At 35.6% G+C, this 19497-nt stretch overlaps 2 protein-coding genes across 2 annotated transcripts; one reads left to right on the forward strand and one right to left on the reverse strand.

Moving 5' to 3' along the window:
* The first annotated feature begins 4151 nt into the window (after window positions 1–4151).
* Window positions 4152–6158, forward strand: LOC114827014 (F-box protein At5g49610-like). The gene is made up of 2 exons (XM_029108327.2): window positions 4152–4416; window positions 4658–6158. Exon 2 carries the CDS (start codon window positions 4696–4698, stop codon window positions 5935–5937), a length of 1242 nt encoding a protein of 413 aa, XP_028964160.2. The 5' UTR covers window positions 4152–4416; window positions 4658–4695; the 3' UTR covers window positions 5938–6158.
* A 238-nt stretch (window positions 6159–6396) lies between these two features.
* On the reverse strand, window positions 6397–9577 carry LOC114827013 (uncharacterized). Its single transcript, XM_029108326.2, has 3 exons — window positions 9336–9577; window positions 6747–9172; window positions 6397–6627 (listed from the first exon to the last, which is right to left on the reverse strand). The coding sequence occupies exons 1-3, from the start codon at window positions 9424–9426 to the stop codon at window positions 6547–6549; spliced, it is 2598 nt and encodes an 865-aa protein (XP_028964159.2). The 5' UTR covers window positions 9427–9577; the 3' UTR covers window positions 6397–6546.
* Between the last annotated feature and the right edge of the window lie 9920 nt (window positions 9578–19497).

Below are 19497 nucleotides of genomic sequence, written 5' to 3' on the forward strand. Positions count from 1 at the left end.
ATAGTATTCTTGTGTTATTTAACTCGTAATGTAAAATATTAACATCATATATATATAATGGACCATGAAATTTAAAGTGGTTAAGGAAAACTATATTATATTAGCTATAGAAATCATGCACTATATGTAACATCCCACATTGCCCAGGGGAGTAATCCTTATATGTATATTACCATCCCTACCTAGCACGAGGCATTTTGGGAGTTCACTGGCTTCGGAGTTCATCGGAACTCGGAAGTTAAGCGAGTAGCGCGCGAGAACACTCCCATGATAGGTGACCCACTAGGAAGTTCTCATGTGAGTTCCCAGAAACAAAACCGTGAGGGCGTAGTCGAGGCCCAAAACGGACAATATCGTGCTACAGCAGAGTCGAGCCTGGGAAGTGATCCCGCCCGGGCCAGGATGTGACACTATAATCAATAGCATTGATCTAATTTTTGTTCGATAAGGAACATGGTTTGTGTTATAATTTTACAGATATAAAATAAATGGGTAAATGGTTATCCGTTTATAACCGCGGTTAATACCCATAACCGCCAATTTAAATTTTGCGGGTAAACGGTTATATCCATAACCGTTTATTTATCTAAATGGTTATCCATAACCGTAACCGTGAATTTTAAATGGACGGATAACTGCGGTTACCCATAACAGATGGGTATTTGCTAGGCCTGGCGATTCCTGACACGACCCGATAACCCGACACGACACGACACGAAATTAACAGGTGTTCGGGTCGATACGATAACAAATCGGGTCGTTATCAGGTAACCCAATAAGCACCTGTTAAGATAACGGGTTGGTTCGGGTATACACATGGGTAACACGATACACGATAAGTAGAATATTAATTTAATAATTTTATAACCCTAAACAAATACTATAATTATATATATATATATATATATATATATATATATTAATTTAACAATTTTATACCCCTAAAAACTATAATAATTATATATACTATAATAATTATACCCCAAAAAATATTAACTATAATAATTATATATATATATATATATATATATATATATATATTAAATTTTATACCCCTAAAAACTATAACAATTAATATGCATCTGTCATCCGCCCTTTGAAAGAAAAAAGGGAGGGAAAAAGTTTTCAAAAAAAAAAAAAGGAGGGAAAAAAGAAAATGATAAGAAAAGGAAACAATAAAAAGAGGGAAAGATGGGTGTACCAGTACCACTGTACCATGTAGTATAGGTGAGGTGAGGTGTCCGTCCTTTGAAGAAAAAGGGAGGGAAAAAGTTTTCAAAAAAAAAAAGGAGGGAAAAAAGAAAATGATAAGAAAAGGAAACAAAAAAGAGAGGGAAAGATGAGATACGCATCCTACGAAACTAATTTCAACGATCCAACCGTTAAACATGTTTGTATATGTTTAGAGATCGTATACACTAAAAATTGCAAAAAAAAAATATTCAGAGATCAAGTAACGGGACAAAAAATTTTGACGATTATAAACGAAAAATCACGATTTAACGGTTATTTTAACTCCGATTTTGATAATTTTTTACAGCTACACTCCTTGACCCTATATGAATACAATGAATGAACTCGATCTTCAATTTAAAATATTTACACTAGTGAATACCATAAAAACTTATGTTATACTTAATGAAAGTATAAATAAACTCTTAAGTATTAGTGAATCTATTGTTTTTATGGGATATACATTCTGCGAAACTAGTTTCAATGATTCAACCGTCAAACATGTTTGTACATACTTTGAGATCACATACGCCAAAAATTGAAAAAAAACAAACATTAAGAGATCAAGTAACGGGACAAAACTTTTCAACGGTTATTTTAACTCCGATTTTGATTATTTTTTATAGCTACACTCCTTGACCCTATATAAATACAATAAATGAACTCGATCTTCAATTTAAAATATTTACAATAGTGGATACCACAAAATCTTATGTTATACTTAATGAAAGTATGAATAAACTCGTAAGTATTAGTGAATCTATTGTTTTTATGGGATATGCATTCTACGAAACTAGTTTCAACGATCCAACCGTCAAACATGTTTCTATATACTTCGAGATCACATACGCCAAAAATTGAAAAAAAAACATTAAGAGATCAAGTAACGGGACAAAACTTTTCGACCGTTATAAAACGAAAAATCACGATTTAACGGTTATTTTAACTCCGATTTTGATGATTTTTTACAGCTACACTCCTTGACCCTATATGAATACAATGAATGAACTCGATCTTCAATTTAAAATATTTACAATAGTGGATACCACAAAATCTTATGTTATGCTTAATGAAAGTATGAATAAACTCTTAAGTATTAGTGAATCTATTGTTTTTATGGGATACGCATTCTACGAAACTAGTTTCAACGATCCAACCGTCAAACATGTTTGTATATACTTCGAGGCCAAAAATTGAAAAAAAAAACATTAAGAGATCAAGTAACGGGACAAAACTTTTCGACCGTTATAAAACGAAAAATCACGATTTAACGGTTATTTTAACTCCGATTTTGATGATTTTTTACATCTACACTCCTTGACCCTATATGAATACAATGAATGAACTCGATCTTCATTTTAAAATATTTACAATAGTGGATACCACAAAATCTTATGTTATACTTAATGAAGTATGAATAAACTCTTAAGTATTAGTGAATCTATTGTTTTTATGGGATACACATTCTACGAAACTAGTTTCAACGATCCAACCGTCAAACATGTTTGTATATACTTCGAGATCACATACGCCAAAAATTGAAAAAAACAAACATTAAGAGATCAAGTAACAGGACAAAACTTTTCAACGGTTATAAAATGAAAAATCACGATTTAACGGTTATTTTAACTCCAATTTTGATGATTTTTTACATCTACACTCCTTGACCCTATATGAATACAATGAATGAACTCGATCTTCAATTTAAAATATTTACAATAGTTGATACCACAAAATCTTATGTTATACTTAATGAAAGTATGAATAAACTCTTAAGTGTTAGTGAATCTATATATTAAATTAAATTTAAAATTTTGACTAGTAGTGTATGAATGTTTTTTTATTAAGCTCTTATTTTCGAGTGTAGATGTAGTACTTAAACGATAAATATGTTTTAATGTTTTGAAGTAATATTTATGTGGCAATGTGTGGTATGTGCAAATTTAAGAAAAAAATATATTTTTCTTAACGGGTCGTAACGGGTCATAACGGGTCGGGTCACTTTACCGGTGACCCGATCTGTTAAGGACCCGTTAAGATAACAGGTGTGACACGACACGACCCGTTAAGTTAACAGATGTTACACGAAAACGACACGAACACGACAGATACGACCCGTTTGCCAGGCCTAGTATTTGCCCATCCCTACTTACATTTTCTTCCACCTCCATCCCTTCTCTCTTTCTTTCTCCAATACACCCTTCTTTCCAAAATGATAAAAACAAGGTGGTTGCCAAACGACCCCTAAGTCGTTAATTGCCAATCCTATTTCTTTTATATTCTTTTTAGGTTGGAACTTATCTGCTAATTTGGTTGGGTGTGGTTAGCTTCTGCAAAAACTGTCAATAAACTTTGAAAAATATTCCACTTGCGCTCGCATTCATTGCTCTCCTCTTCCCTCTTCGTACACGACACCAACAAACCTAAATAATGCTCCTTTTCCCGTCGGTCCTTGGACGTCGATTAGGATTGTCGACGACTGGCGTGTGAAAGCGATCGCAAAGTTTGTAGTTTCCAAGTATAACAAGACGGCTCATAATACTAATTATAACTGGGTTTGGAACGGGAAGTAAGTTTTTGAGGTTGTTATCGACGGTAATGATGTTTGAGCAAACACAGGAGAGGGAGTATTTTTGGAGGATGACAAGACTTACTGGGGAGTGACAATTTAAATCCCAACAAATTTTGAATTCATGCCGGGTACCATTTTAATTAAGTGATGGGTTATTTATGATCCGGTTTCATTTTAAGCTCATTATGCTGGATTTGTTTTCAACCATTCAATTTTAATCCAACGGCTCACATCTTGTTCACACGCACAATATGCACCTTAAAAATCGTGATGTTTTAATCAATCTAATCTAAACAACGAAGAAGCGAGTATCCGAATTGGAGCACATAGGGAAACAATGCCTTTTTATTAAACTATGAGCCCACATTCCCAAGTAATTATCCAATCAATTCACATTAAGGCCCAACAACCCAAATCATGACATGCAGATGCATTTACTTGTTGACGGTTTATTTACTTCTGAGCGTCGGTTACATTTTACCCTTCTCCAAACTCCACTCTCAGAATCCGTAGCGAAAACAATTTGGCTATCATGGATTTTGTAATCGTCTTTCTTTATATTTCTTGTGATTTTGCTCAACAAAATCATCCTCCTCAATCTTACTGACCAGGTAAAACCCTAAATTTACAGCTTTCTGTTTAATCCCAGTAGAATTTCTCCCCCTTAAATCCCAATTTCTAAATATACGGTTCATAAATCCATCGAGTTAAAGTAGTTTCCTGCATATTTTGATTTAATTTCATGTTTTATTTTCTGATTCTGACTATGGTTAATTTATTGCTCAATTTATTGTATTGAAATTTGAAACCCTAAGTGTATAACTCTGATTGTATGTATATGTTGTTGTATAGTGAGAGGAAGCAGTAGATCGTTATCAGCAAGAGAAAATATGTCGACATTGATGAACATTAGTATTAATAATCTCCCCGAGTCCGTATTGGTTGAAATTCTTTGTCGACTTCCTTGCGCTAATTTCATTTTTCAATGCAAGTGCGTGTGCAAGCGTTGGTTCACTCTCATCTCCAGCCGTCATTTTGTTAACCGCTTTTTGCGTCTGCAAATTGATAACAAAATGCCGGTGGTACGCACTTTGATAAACCGCAATGGGGAGGAATTCCTTAACAGAATTCAGCCCTCTTCGGAAGTGATACCTCATATGTTGAAAAGGCTCCAGAGTTTGCACGGTTTGAGAAGAGAGCCAGTTGTGGTAGCCACTTACAATGACTTGATTTTGTGCTCTAATACCTTGTTTGATCAAACTGAATACTACATCTGCAATCCATACACCACGCAATGGGTTGCTCTTCCTCGCCCCCGTTGGGGACGCGACACCATAGGCACCATGCCGGTGGGACTCATCTGCGACAGTCCTTACTATAAGGAGGACGGCCAGAATGACATTGTGGAGCTTAATGATAACTATAGGTACAAGGTTGTGAGAATTCTTCATCCTAATGATGAATTTAACTTTGATCCTGATGGATATTTCTACAACTTCAAGGTGGAGATTTTCTCTTCAGAGACAGGCAAATGGAGAGAGTTAGTTGTATCATCCCCACAGGGAATTATATATGACACTCTCGATTATATGGCCTTTGTGTACAATGGAGTTTTGTACTGGTCGGGTCACCGTGATGGCTGTTTTCTGGTTCTTGGTTTGGATCCGTTTGCTGACCAGGAATGTAGTTTCACTGTATTTGATTACCCTGAAGACGAGAATTTTGTAGTGGAGTGCCCAAGCGTATCTGGAAGGGTTGTGCGGATGAGTGACTTTCACAGAGATACCAGAACTCTGTATGTTTGGGATTTGAAAGAACAAGATGATGATTCTGTGGCTGAGGGCGGTAGCAAATTGTGTTTGAGTAAACAGGAGGTTTATTCCTTAGATCAAGAAATGTATCCGGATGATGCACAAGTCGTTCAGAGGCTAAATTTCGACCCAAATGACGAGGACATTTTTTATCTAGAGGTGGATGGAGATATCATCATGTGCAACATTCATACAAGAAAGTGGTCAAAGATTGTGGAAAACACTACACTCGATCAACCTTTGTGGTTCTACTTGTTCGTCCTCCCATGGTGGCCAACACCAATTCCTAGCCTACGACAGCCGGCCTCAGCTAGAGAATAGCAGAGGAACTATGAGGACTATTAAAGTACTAGACTCTTACTTGTAGTAGTTTTCCGCAAGGCGACTTGTTTCTTTTAAGAAGTGATGTGTGACCGGCTTGCTGTGAATTTCAGTTATTCCTTATTATCCGCACTAGTTATTGTTTGCAGGAATGTTAACATCAGTTAAATCTGTGAATCTTCTTGCTTTGTGCTTGTAGAAATTTAGTTTTAGTGCTGCTATTGGTCATGTTCTGCTTTGGCTTTGCTTTTTATTAGTTTGTTATGAATTTGTGGAGCCTTTTATGGCTTTGCAGTACTGGTGGTGGGGTTCTATACGCTCTTGAAGCGTTTTTGTATAAAACTTATAGTTGTCGGTGTCTTTTAAATGATTTTTATAATTTTGTGGCGTTTAGGAGGAGATATGCTGAAATATTGATTCAAATAAAAATATAGAAAATGCAAATGAAGAAGAACCAAATGCTAAAAGAACATATCAGATTCTCTCTCTATAAAAACTAGCATCACACAACCAAAATCATCCGGACACTCTTCAGTGGAAGAATGGTGAACTACAAAACAACCTAGCTGCTGTGTGTTAGGTCAGAATATAGATTTCCGCCCGGAAGATTCATGGAGACGTGACCGTTCGGTTGCGAAGTCTGCTTGATCGCCTCAGCGGAGTTGTAATTTCTCCATCTTTACCACCCTCCTAAATTGACACAGAGAAAGAACAAGAAGAAATAATTAATTTTCATGATACGAATAAATTAGTTTCAAACGCACATATTTAATTTAAGCAAAAAATTTCTGCAACCGAAAAGTTCTCACCTTTTTTTTCTTCATGGCCATCTGAGGCGTACTAAAGCTTCCGTAGGAATGGGAATCCATGGACGAAAACTCTGACTCCGACGGCTGCACTTGAATAGAAATTGACTGATCTTTGCTCCCCAACTTTTTTGAAGAAACAGAACAGTTGTTTTCTTCACTTTCTGTCATCTTGTTTTTCATATCACAGGTCCTTAGAGAGCTGCTGACCTCTCCGACCACAAGCTCGCTGAGCAATTCAACTGTCGGTGCCTTGCTATGGAAATACTCTCCGGAAGCTGCCCCGGTTGAGTGCTTGGAAGACAGAGACATCCTTCTGAAAGATGAGTAAACATGCTCAATGCTGTCGTCTCCCCTACCAGGAAATGCCAAGTTGTATCTCTCTGCTGTCAAGGGCTCATAATACGGCTTTGAGGGCGGAGAAGAAATGTTCCCGTTGATTTTCTTCTGCTCTATTGCCAGAGGTTTAGCAGAAGGACTTGCCATCACACGAGAATCCCTTTTAGTAGCATTCCTTTGCTTAAAGCGAAACACTGACACCAAAGAGGCAACAATCACAGAAAATACAGAAACCCCAATAGCAGCTGCGTAAAATGTTTTCGATTTCATGAAATTGATCAGCTCCTCCCTCCAGTTCCCTTCTGCTTTTAAATCGGAAGCCTCATCAAAGCTTATATCATCGTTATCCATGGTCTCTGGTATAACAGGTTCTGCTGCCATGTCCATTATTTTCTCAACTATTCCATCATTTTGCTCCGCTGCAACCTCTCCTTTTTCAAAAGCATTTGAAACATCAGACACTAAATTCTGATGATCAAAATCATCAGACATGGATGGTCCAACACCCTGCAACTCAGATTTCTCAACTATGTCACCAGAAATATCTTCAATATCTTCAAGTTGTGGCATCACCACTACTTCACCCAAACCATGAATTCCTCCTTCCTTTTCTTCTTCAATTTCTTCAGCTTGTGGCTTCACCACTTCTCTCATCTCATCAGCAAGTTCTACATCTCCCAAGTTCTCATCTTCAACCTTCGCTTCATCCTCAATATCTTCATCAATTTGCATCTCTTCTCCTTGAACGATAACCTCCTCGGTCCCCATTTCAATAGCTCCTTTAATTACTTCCACAAAACCCGTATGTCTTTCTTCTTTTTGATCCGAAAGATTACCTCTACTTTCAAGTTTCTTCAACAAAGCAGCTTCAATTGTAGAGTTCTGAGTGCAGCAATACGCATCGTCCATGCCTTCAAAGTGTGTTTGATGGTTCATTGGAGACATATATGAGGCAAAGAGAACTATAGCCAACAAAAGAAGTAAACTTTTTAATACCCCTTTCAATTTCCCGCCCTTCTCTTCCTCAACCTCCTCATATTCCTCCTCATCGCTTTCCTCATCACACCCCTCAACTTCTGCATCACTTGCTTCAATGTCTTCATCACTCAACTCAATTCCCTCATCTTCTTGCTTAAGAGTCCCATCCGGACGAGGTGAAGCCAAAGAACCAGGACTTGTAACAGCACCAACTTCCTCATCAGTGGCTTTCTGGTAATCAAAAGAACCACTATCACTCAACTCGATTTCTTCATCTTCTTGCTTAAGAGAGCCATCCGGATGAGGCAAAGCCAAAGAACCAGGACTTGTAACAGCACCAACTTCCTCATCAGTAGCTTTCTGGTAATCAAAAGAACCACTATCACTCAACTCAACTTCATCTTCTTGCGTAAGAGACCCATCTGGACGAGGTGAAGCCAAAGAACTAGGACTTGTGACAGCGCCAACTTCCTCACCAGTGGCTTTCTGGTAATCAAAAGAACCACTTGTACTGGTCCTGAACCCAACACCATTTTCTAGGCCAAGAAACAACTCTTGCCGCCTGTTGGGCTTGTAGCGGAGGAACTGAGGCCTCGGAGAGAGGTAATTGGTTACTGGGTCATATGGCCTTGAAGCCAAATCATTGGAAAGAGCCTCATCAACATCATGGGATTGAAAACTTGGAGGGGATTTTGGCAAGGCTTGAGACAAAGAATGACTAACATTATCAATAGCTTTATGGGATTTTTCAACATGGGTATTCCAAAAATCTGGTTCAGAGGCCTCCATTCTTTCCCCTAAGATGTTCTTTCTTGAAGCAATGGCCATGCGTTTGGAAGCTGCAGATATGGATATGATTGGTGACGTGTTGTTCTTTGTCAATGGTTTCTTGGGGGTTTGCAGATTGGGGCTCTGCGATTTTTCAACATGGGTATTTGAAAAATCGGGTTGGGAGGCGTCGTTTCTTTCCCTTAAGATGTTCTTTCTTGAAGCAGTGGCATTAGATTTGGAAGCTGCAGATATGGTTGGTGACATGTAGTTCTTTGTCAGAGGTTTCCTGGGGCTCTGCTGATTGGAGTTACCCACTTGCTGACAATATTGATCGTTTTCGTCTGCATATTCGTGAAAAACACAAGTCTTGATACAAAAACTAAAACATCTAAACAATCAGAAGACTTCTAATGCTTCGTTTCGGATACGGAGAAAACAGGAATTACATCTTTCTATTAAAAACCAATGGAGAGAGAGAGAGAGAGAGAGAGAGAGAGAGAGTACCAGATGCAGAGGGCTTTGGGGTTAGAGGACGCTTTGGGGGTGTCGATGAAGAAATCCTCCTCCATTCCTTATCGGAAGATTTTACCTCCATTTCTTGCACTTTGTTTTTCTGGGTAAAAACTTTGAATTGATTTAGAATACGTGCATAATTTCTGGGGCTCGAAAGATGACATCCACAATGTACCAAAGTAGAGCGTTGGAGATGCGATATGACCGTTGGATGAAAGGTAGAGCGCTGGAGATGCGGCGATATGACCGTTAGAGATTACAATATATAACTACAGAATCCACATTTTGAATTTTTGACCGGCGGAATGCCTGCTTTGCAACGGTACCAAAGTATTTCTTTTTTCCTTTTTTAGATCTTTTACTTATTTCTTTTTCTTTTGGGGTGTGATATCCACACACCTTTTTAATTTTTAATCGTCGGATCGGATGAATTGAAGAAGATTAACAAACATAAATTATCAAGGGGTGTAAGAAGTAAAATGGGGTGTGTGAATAGCACATCCATTTCTTTTTCGTCTAACTCTTATTATTAACTGTATTTTTTTCATTGTCGATTGTACACAAGTACCACTTAAACTTGTAAGCATGTGCACCAATATCACTTAACTTTTCAAATTCTTATCGAGGGAATTATCAAATTGGGGTTGTACAAACCACCAATTTTGACACCATATTGACTCAGGCAGTGTTATTTTGGAGCCAATTTGATTCTAGCCAATCCATGACTTTAATTGACAAAAATTTCCTTACAGGTGACATGTTTTAACGACAAAATTAAGGGAGATTTCATGAAAAGGGTTTGGGCTAATTTTATCTTAACAAAAAGCCATGCTATAATTTTTTTTAATGAAAAAAACTTAAATTTTAATGAAAACCCTTAAATTTTAATAAAGATTACAAAATAACTTAAATTTTAATGAAATTACACAATTTTAATATACAAAATTTTTTTAAAAAAAACCTAACCCACTAGATCCGCGCGTCAATCACATACACTGTTTATGGAACTCAACATTACTACATTGTTTATGAAATTTAACGATACCACACTATTTATGAAACTGAACGGTACTATACTATTTATGGAACTGAATAGTATTAAACTATTTATTGGTCCAGATTCATAAATAGTGCATAGTTATTGGGTCTAGTTTCATAAATAGTGTATAATAATTGGTACAGTTTCATAAATAGTGTCTCATTCTTAGTCCAGTTTCATAAATAGTGTCTAGTTCTTGTGGTCCACTTTCATATGTAGTGCTTAGTTCTTGGTCATGTGTCATAAATAATGTTTAGTTCTTGGTCCAGTTTCATAAATAGTGTATAGTAGTTGGTACCGTTTCATACACAATGTCTTCTTGGTTAGTTTCATAAATAGTGTCTCTTTCTTGTTCTAGTTTCATAAATAGTGTTTCTTTTTTGCTCTATTTTTTTGTTCAGTTTTAGAAATAGTGTCTTATCATGTTTCACTCAGTGTTCTAAAACGCGATCAAGGCGGCGCCTAGGCATTGGGCGTCGGACCGCCGTCGCGATTTTTCCAAAAACGTTCAATAAATCGGCAAGGGTATTAGGCGGTGTCTAGGCGGTCGACTGGGTGGGCTGGGCGGTCTCGACGGCGAGCTAGGCGGTCTCGGCGGTGAACTAGGCAATTGCTGGAAAAAAAAAACAAAAAATTTGACTTGGACTCTTCATATTTCTTCACCGGAGCCAGCAACGTTTTCAAGGATCTTTGTTGTGCTAGACTATATTTTGGGAAATTTGGCAGGGCAAGAAGATGGGGAATTAGGCAGAGAAGACGATGGAGAATTGGGTGGAGCAATCGAAGAAGTGGAGCTCGTCTCTGTGAACTGAAGATGAAGGAAGAAAAAATGTTGCTGGTGAATTTCTGCAGTCATCTATGAAGATGAGAGGAGAGAGAGAGAGAGAGAGAGATAAACATTTCAAATGTAGTGGTGCGGACTGGATCTCAAATCCAAGTCAAAATCTGATGGTTTTAATTAAGAAAACCATGGAATCTAGTGGTTTTAATAATGAAAACCACCCAAAGTGGACATATGATGTGAAAGAGCAGACAGGTTGATGGTTTTAATAATAAAAACCACCACATAATGGGCTTTTTATATTTTTAAAAGTTTGTTATATATATTGTGTGTGTGTGTATATAAATCTTATATAAATTATTTAGATAATTTTTTTTTCTAGGAAAGCATATCATATATGTACATAAAACAGTCACATATATATGTTCTTCTATAAGAAATAACATATTAATCAATAATTATTTACATTTGATATAGTAAATTTAATTAATTCATAAAATATATAAGAAATTTACCTAAATCCACCTAGGCCGCCTAGGCACCCGCATTGACCCCTCCTAGCCGCCTAGTTGCTAGGCGCTAGCCTGCCGCCTGACTAGTGTCTAGCGTTTTTTAGAACCTTGGTTTCGCTGCATGCCTTGAGTACCAACCACCTTCATGGTGGTGATGATGGTGGTGATGCCCATGCCCATGGCATTCTTCATATCCCAAATAAAATCCATTAGACCATATAACCTGCAAACAGAAACAACCACAAGCAACACCTCACTCGGCATAACTTGCATACCGATCCACCCAAAGAAAAATAACGCAATGGTTTTTTTTTTTTTTGTGTGTGTGAATATAATTGAAACTTGAAACGACAACAAAGAACCCAGATATGCAATCATCAAGGAGAAGGAAGAATCATACATTCACTTCTTTCTTAAGAAACTTTTGTTTGTATTAGATCCCGTAAGGAATGCACTCCAGAAAAGTATTGCGCAACACACTCAAAATCCACCTCAACAGTCTATGGAACAGGATAAATTTAGTTAAAGATAAAATGACCCATAAGGAGCAAATTTAGAAATCTTGATAAGAAGGAACCTTCATATCCACGGCAAAGGTTTGGTTTAATGATAAAGGGTTTTTATCACAAATGGTTCTTGAGATTAATCAAACTTATTATTTTGATCATTCACTTTCAAAATCAATAAATGTCGTCCTTGACATTCACTACCACACATCAACTTGGTCTTTCCGTTAATATTCAATCAACTATTCTGTTAGTTTTTATGTGGGACCCACAAATCCAATGAAATAGTGACACATGGATTACACAAAATAAGGGTTTTTATCACAAATGGTCCATGACATTAATCCAACTCCTCATTTTGGTCCCTAAGTTTCAAAAATCAATAAATTTGGTCCTTGACTTTCAATACCACACATCAATTTAATCATTCCGTTAAAGTTTCATTAATATTTTTTGTTCCACTAATCCAATCATATGGTGCTACATGGAGTAACTATAATAAACTTTTTTTTTTTAAGATTTAAAACTAAAAGTAAAATAAGAAACTAAAAACCAAAAAAAAAAAAGTCATCGTCGTCTTCATCAGGGTATGCTCAAAAGGAAAAGGAAGGCACCATGACACCACTAATGTGCTTGGCCTCCTAAACTCACTCCTCATTCTCTTTAGTTGGTTATAATCCTAAATACTATCAAATTTGGATTGAATTTAGATTGAATTTTTTTTTCTTCCAATTAGGGTTGTGGGATGAGAGAACAATGCCAACGCGGAATACTCTTCTTTTGGTTCACTCTTAAAAAAATAGTTTAGTTAATCCACATTGAGCCATATAATTGGATTAGTGGGACCACATTAACTGAGGGAATAAATTGATACGTGGTAATGAAAGTCAGGGACCAAATTTATCGATTTTTGAAACTCAGAGACCAAAATAAGGAGTTGGATCAATGTTATGGACCATTTGCAATAAAATCCCTTATTTTGTGTAATCCACATGTCACCATTTGATTGGACTTGTGGGTTTCACATACAAACTAACAAAATAGTTGATGGAATCTTAACGGAATGACCAAATTGATGTGAGGTATTGAATGTCAGAGACGACATTGCTTGATTTTGAAAGTGAGTGACCAAAATGATAAGTTTGGTCAATCTCAATGATCATTTGTGATAAAAACCCTTTGATGAATTCATAGCTTTCCAACCAACCTTTTGTTGGTCGTCTACATGGTTGGTGTGCAATTGCACGCACCTTTAGTCAGTGAATTTTTATTTTTATTTTTTTTTCTTGTCCTTATCATTAAATAAAGTTATATGATGATTTTTTGGTTAAAATTCAAAGTTTTAAAGTCATTTTTATTAGTTTTCCTCAAAATAAATGGAAGTAACGTAGCTTGTAGATCTCAATAGTTAAGAGAGTTTAGATAGTAAAAAATAAAATTGAAAGTTCAGGTGGTATTATTGCACATGCTTACAAATTCAGGTGGTCGATGCGAAAAAAAAACCCTTTTACATTTTCTAAAATTACTAGCAAATACGTTTTTTGGGATATCGTTTTTAAAAATCGTTCTTGGATTAAATTACCATATCTCACACTTTTAAAATGTAAAATTTTATTTAAAATTTGAAAATTATGTTGACTGTCGTTTGTCATTTTCCAAAACAATTTAATTTTTTTTAAACGTAACCTAATCCTTCAACTAATTGTCGATCTAAAATAATATTATTGTAAGTAAATTGGAAATAAATGTAATAAAACAAGAGATTTTAAATAAACTACAAGTATTTCATAAAGATTGCAAAAAAGTGAGTTCATTGCTAATAATTCTAAAGAGACCATAATTTTATACACCTATGATAAGTGATGTAAACATATAATATTAATTAGAGAAAATTAGAATGCCCCACTATGTTTCTACAATTTTTTTATTAAGCATTTGTGTCTTTTAAAATTTTGATTAAAACACTTTGACTAGTGACCACCTAAGCATTTTTAAATTTATTGTAATTAGTTTTTTTTTCTAAATGAAAAATGTTATATGTTGATTTCTCACTTAATGTTTTTAGTTAATAGAGGTTTTTTGGCGTGTCAGAATCTATGCCCCTATGTTGGATAATTAATAGATATTAACTATAAATCATCAATATTATCTCTTAATTTTTGAATTTTTAACGTTTATTTTTCTATAATAAAACTTCATTGATCACGGAAAAAACTTACAGTAACAGAAAACATGGAGATAGCCAATCCAACATGATGAAAACACCACGGATGCTACATTTATCTTGTTGAGTTCTAGTTTGATTGCATGGTTGTGTAGTATGCAACATAAAACAAGTGCTTTTAAAATATTGTAGCACAATATAATTTGCATAAAAATTGTTGACAAAAGGGATTAGTTGGAATGAGATTAATGTCATTCGGCATGAGATATATGAATATAAATTTTAAATTGAAACCAAATTTAAATATATAATTTCTAATTTGAATTGTACTCATGTCATGTTGAAATGTACTAATATAACTTGAAACGTACCAATGCCAAATTGAAATGTACCAATGCTGATAGGATATATACCCATGCCAACTTGAAACGTACCAACATATCGTCTGGAAATGTACTCATGCCAAATTGAAACATATTGATGCTGATATGAAATGTACCCATGCCAACTTAAAACATACCAACATATCGGCTAGAAACATACCAATACTAAATGGAAACATACCCCATATCATCTACCACTAGAATCTATTTTCCAAATGTACCATGGTACGAATACTCAAATCAAGAGGTTTGCATAAAATGAAAATAGAAAGGGAATGAACATGACTCACAAAGGATGATGGAAGAGTATCGACAAATAGAAAATAAATGGCATGAAAAGATTGTAGAATGGTCATGAAAGAAGAATATAAATATATATTACGTTAGAAGCATAAATAAATCAAATTTGATATGTTTTAGATTTGTAAAACATACGTCTACTAGATTCTAGGAGATTTGGAAAATTATTAGCTAATTGGTACATTATATACATGGAAAATTGTGTCATTTTGCATTAAAAATGCTACTTATAATATATTAGGAACCTAAAATGTAGGAAAATGTTTAATAAAAATTCTAAAAGGAATAGATGTTTAATCTAACAAATAGAACTATGAGACATTTATATCTAAACGCCCCTTAATTAGATCACTGGACGTTGGTTATATTCACTTAGCACATCATATAATATTAAAACAGGAAAAATTTTGAAATGTCATATGAATCTTTTCATATTTTTCAATTTGTTATATAAACTAAAATTTTAAGCAATTTGTCATACCAACTTTACAAAATCATTTACTTGTCATCTCACACCAACTCTGTTACGTGTTCCATCCAACTCACACATGACTTGTGTTTAGGGTTATTTAGGTTATTTTAACATCTTTTCACAAGTTTTTTACTTTTATTTAGAACAAACCCTTAATTTTTTTACTTTTCTTTAGCGCATATGCATCTACAACTCCATTTATGACACAAAACGTCAACATTATAGAGCCTGTATGAAATTATGTCTTTGTGACATGCTAAAATGCAAACTCCCACTTGTGTATCATAACATATTTGGAATAACCAGAAGAGAGTGCATTGCATGATCATTTCTTTGCTATAATATAGAAAATATTGTTCTATTGCTTGAGAAACCCTACAGTTTTTTGTCGAATACTACTTAATAAAAGGAAAGTAAGGTAGTAGAATGACCGAAATACCCTAAACATAAGTCATGTGCTCGCACATGATTTATATTGGATGGAAAACTTAACGGAGTTAGTGAGAGATGACAAATTAATGATTTCAAAAAGTTGGTATGACAAGTTGCTTAAAATTTTAGTTTATATGACAAATTGAAAATGAAGGAAATTTTGTGAAAAACATGTTCATTTAAGCAACATCTATAGCATGCAATTAACAATTAAAAGGCGGAATCATGTTTGGATGCACTTAAAAACAAAACATTAACCATGAAATTCAAAGCCTAGTAGATTGGTGAGCCTTGACTCAACTTAAAACAACATTTGTTAGTGGAGAAATTATACCTTTGTAGATTCCTATTTGCATAAGCAAAGGCTAATCACCCAAAGAGAGGGCCTTCATTCCTTGCATCTTAGATCTATGGATTTGGATGGATGAAATGGTTCTCCAAGTTCCCAAAATTGAGAACCTCTAAGTCTCTTCACCAAGGTTAGATTGGAGAAGAGATGAGTGACCTTGGAGTAGTAGGATTGCTAGCTAAACCCTCCAAGGAGGCCGGCCACTTTAGAGAGAAAGGAGAGCTTATGTTCTCATCCTTTTCCCAAAAGAAAACCCTAAATGAATTTTGGCTATAAAGTCATATTTATACCTTAATTCATTGGAGTGGCAAACTTGTAAATAAGTCCAAAACTCACTCCATCTCTAAATGGCCGGCCTTAGGGTATTATTGGGCTAATTGGGCCTTTGTGAATCATTATTCATTAAGTTGTCATACAACTTAATTCAATGGGCTTGACGTTCGAAGCCCATTGGGCCTTAAGGTTCAAAACTATCCCGAGGTCTTTAACGAACTTATTCGTTTGATTAATTAACATATTAATTAATCCTTTCCATAAATAATTAAACCATTTAATTATTCTTACTCATCTCCATTGTTTCTTCAATCTCCACCTTACACGGTGTACGATCCATTAGGTTCCTTTTAGCGAGGCAGTGGGCGATTAAAACCATTTCAAATCGATTGTGAATTGAAACTTACTTTCAATTCTCCCTTTAGTGATTATACACGTTTAGGGCTTTCACAAACCATGAGTGACACCTAGCAGCATATCATGGTTACCCAAGCTAATCAGAAGAGGTGGAGAACCTATTCAGTTTAGGATTACAAATGCAATACGGTCTTTCTCTAATACAATACTCTTGACCACATTGTTTGGTTTGATAGTTTATTCGTGTCTACTATTCAATGTGATTCATGTGCTTATATGATTACCTTGAATGTGATTTGGAACGACTTCCTAAATCTCATTCATACTCTAGCCAGAGATTCTTAATCATATTATAGAGTATTCTCCCCCAAACGGTTTGAAGGTTAGAGATCTCTTGTTGCGCATTCACTTGCCTCCATGGCTAAGTGGCTTAACCCCGACGATGCCGTGGACACCCTCCTGATGGAGTGACTTTGACATAATCAAAGATCAAGAACTTAACCACAAGACAACTATGATGCCTCAGGTCAAAGGACTACTTTGCATTATCTCAACCATGAGTTCTCATGTGACATGAGTATGAGAACTCCTCGTTGATCGTGTTCAGTGGACTCATTCATTATTGAGCACCTACATGCTTGTCTTGATGTCACACACACCAATGACTCGAGACTAGTCACTCTTCCTGAGAGAAGACACAGCACGTACTGATCTTAACGGACTATCAATGCCCAATTGGCAATCCTATGATCAGGAACGTTTAGGATGTGTCTACGAAAGAATGGTTTCATGAATCTAACTTCTTTAGATCGCATTCTCCCAATCACATATTCTTTGGACTTATCGTTTAAGCGTATAACATTTATATGAGACGGCTCAAACAATAATCTTTGCCCTTGATATTAAACTAGATTAGTTTAACATGTGAAATGTCCGTAAAGTATCATCATATGATTGGTTTTAGGGCACATTTCCAACAGAAAAATGCTAACAAGTTCATATGACATTTCAAAAATTTCCTATTAAAATATCGTATTAAAATGTGGTATCCTACCAATACTCGTAGTATTTAGTCACAGTTTTTTTTAGAAAGATTACATTTTTTAAGAAAACGATCTGTAATGGATCCTTTTCCAGGGGATCCTAGAGATCCCACGATCGTGACCGTTCATCGTACATTGTGCGGTCAGTTTTCATTAGGTACTATTTATATTTAATTTTAAATTTTAAATTTTAAAAAGATTTCTAACCGCACGATGTACGATGAACGGTCACAACCACGGGATCCCTAGGATCCCGGGAAAAGGATCCTTTTCCCATTTTTTAGAGTGCCTTGAGCTCCCCAAGCCTCCTTTCTTTGTTCTTTTGAAACCCTAGCTGCATACTCATTTTTATGCATTAAGTCTTGTGCTAACTCATCTACATCATCTCTGAACAAGGTTTGCATTGTTCATAGTCTAAATTGTAGTTTCAAATCTTCATATAGGTTGGATTCTCAATTAGTTTCTTCCTCTCTCGAAAGCCAATTCCCCACCACTGCAGACTTGCAGTTGGAAATCAAATGAAAAGCCATCTCACAATTCCACAATTGCATATCAACAAAAGCCAGTTTAAAATCAAAACCTAATAAAAAATCAAACCCAAATCAAATCAGCAACCCCAGCTCCCGACGGAGAACATGCATCGGCGATCCCAAGCTGCTATCGTTCCAATCCAACTAGGTCATCTCCAACCGAAAGGATTAAACATAACCTCGTTTAGAATTATAGTCTTCTAAGAAATTATTTTTTAATAAACAATGTCAGGCCGTATTCATATATCATCTCCAATTGAATAAGCTAAACATAGCCTCTCAATCATTAAAATTATTAGTTTTAAATTTATTTTTTAAATTAAGATTATCTGTACGTGATTTTGAAGTGAATAGAATGTGAAATAAGATGAAAATGAGGTAACATAGTATGTAAAATGTGTTAAAATATTTGCAGAATGTCAAACTGCCAAATAAGTTGATCAGATACAAATAAAAGCAAGTCCGTGCTCCAAAATCCTACTTTTCCGAAATCCCGTGATAATAAAATTCATAGGACTTCCTTGTCTATATTTAAAATAAGGTTTATAGGGCAGGTTTTAATCGAAGTTCCTCCAAACTGGTTCAGGGACCCTTCTCCGCAACCTAACTTCCATTTCTGCGTATTTTAGACCTACCAAAAGTTTTCCGTTCAATCTGAAATTTTGTCACGATCTTTCTTGACATGTTAGCTACCTACTCTAAAAATTTCAGAATCAAACGACCTCTCTAGCTACATTTTTCAGATTTTACAAAACCACTCGTCGAGGCTGCACAGTTCCACAATCACTTGTGGGAGCATCAACCTGTCCTCTGTAGCACACCTCGCAAGCTCCCTCTCTTCCCCTCTAGTGCCTTGATTCACCGCTGGTTTCCCTCTTCTCTCTCGGTTTTCACTGGTATTGGGTTTTGGCGTGAACTAGAACCATCCTATTTATCTCTTTCCCACGTTGACCAAGAAGTTTGGGAAAGGATCAGATGAAAAGTAATTCAGTTTTCCACGTTCAAAGGGGCT

The sequence above is a fragment of the Malus domestica genome, chromosome 09 (genome assembly GCF_042453785.1).
Source record: "Malus domestica chromosome 09, GDT2T_hap1".
NCBI classification, from domain to species: Eukaryota; Viridiplantae; Streptophyta; class Magnoliopsida; order Rosales; family Rosaceae; genus Malus; species Malus domestica.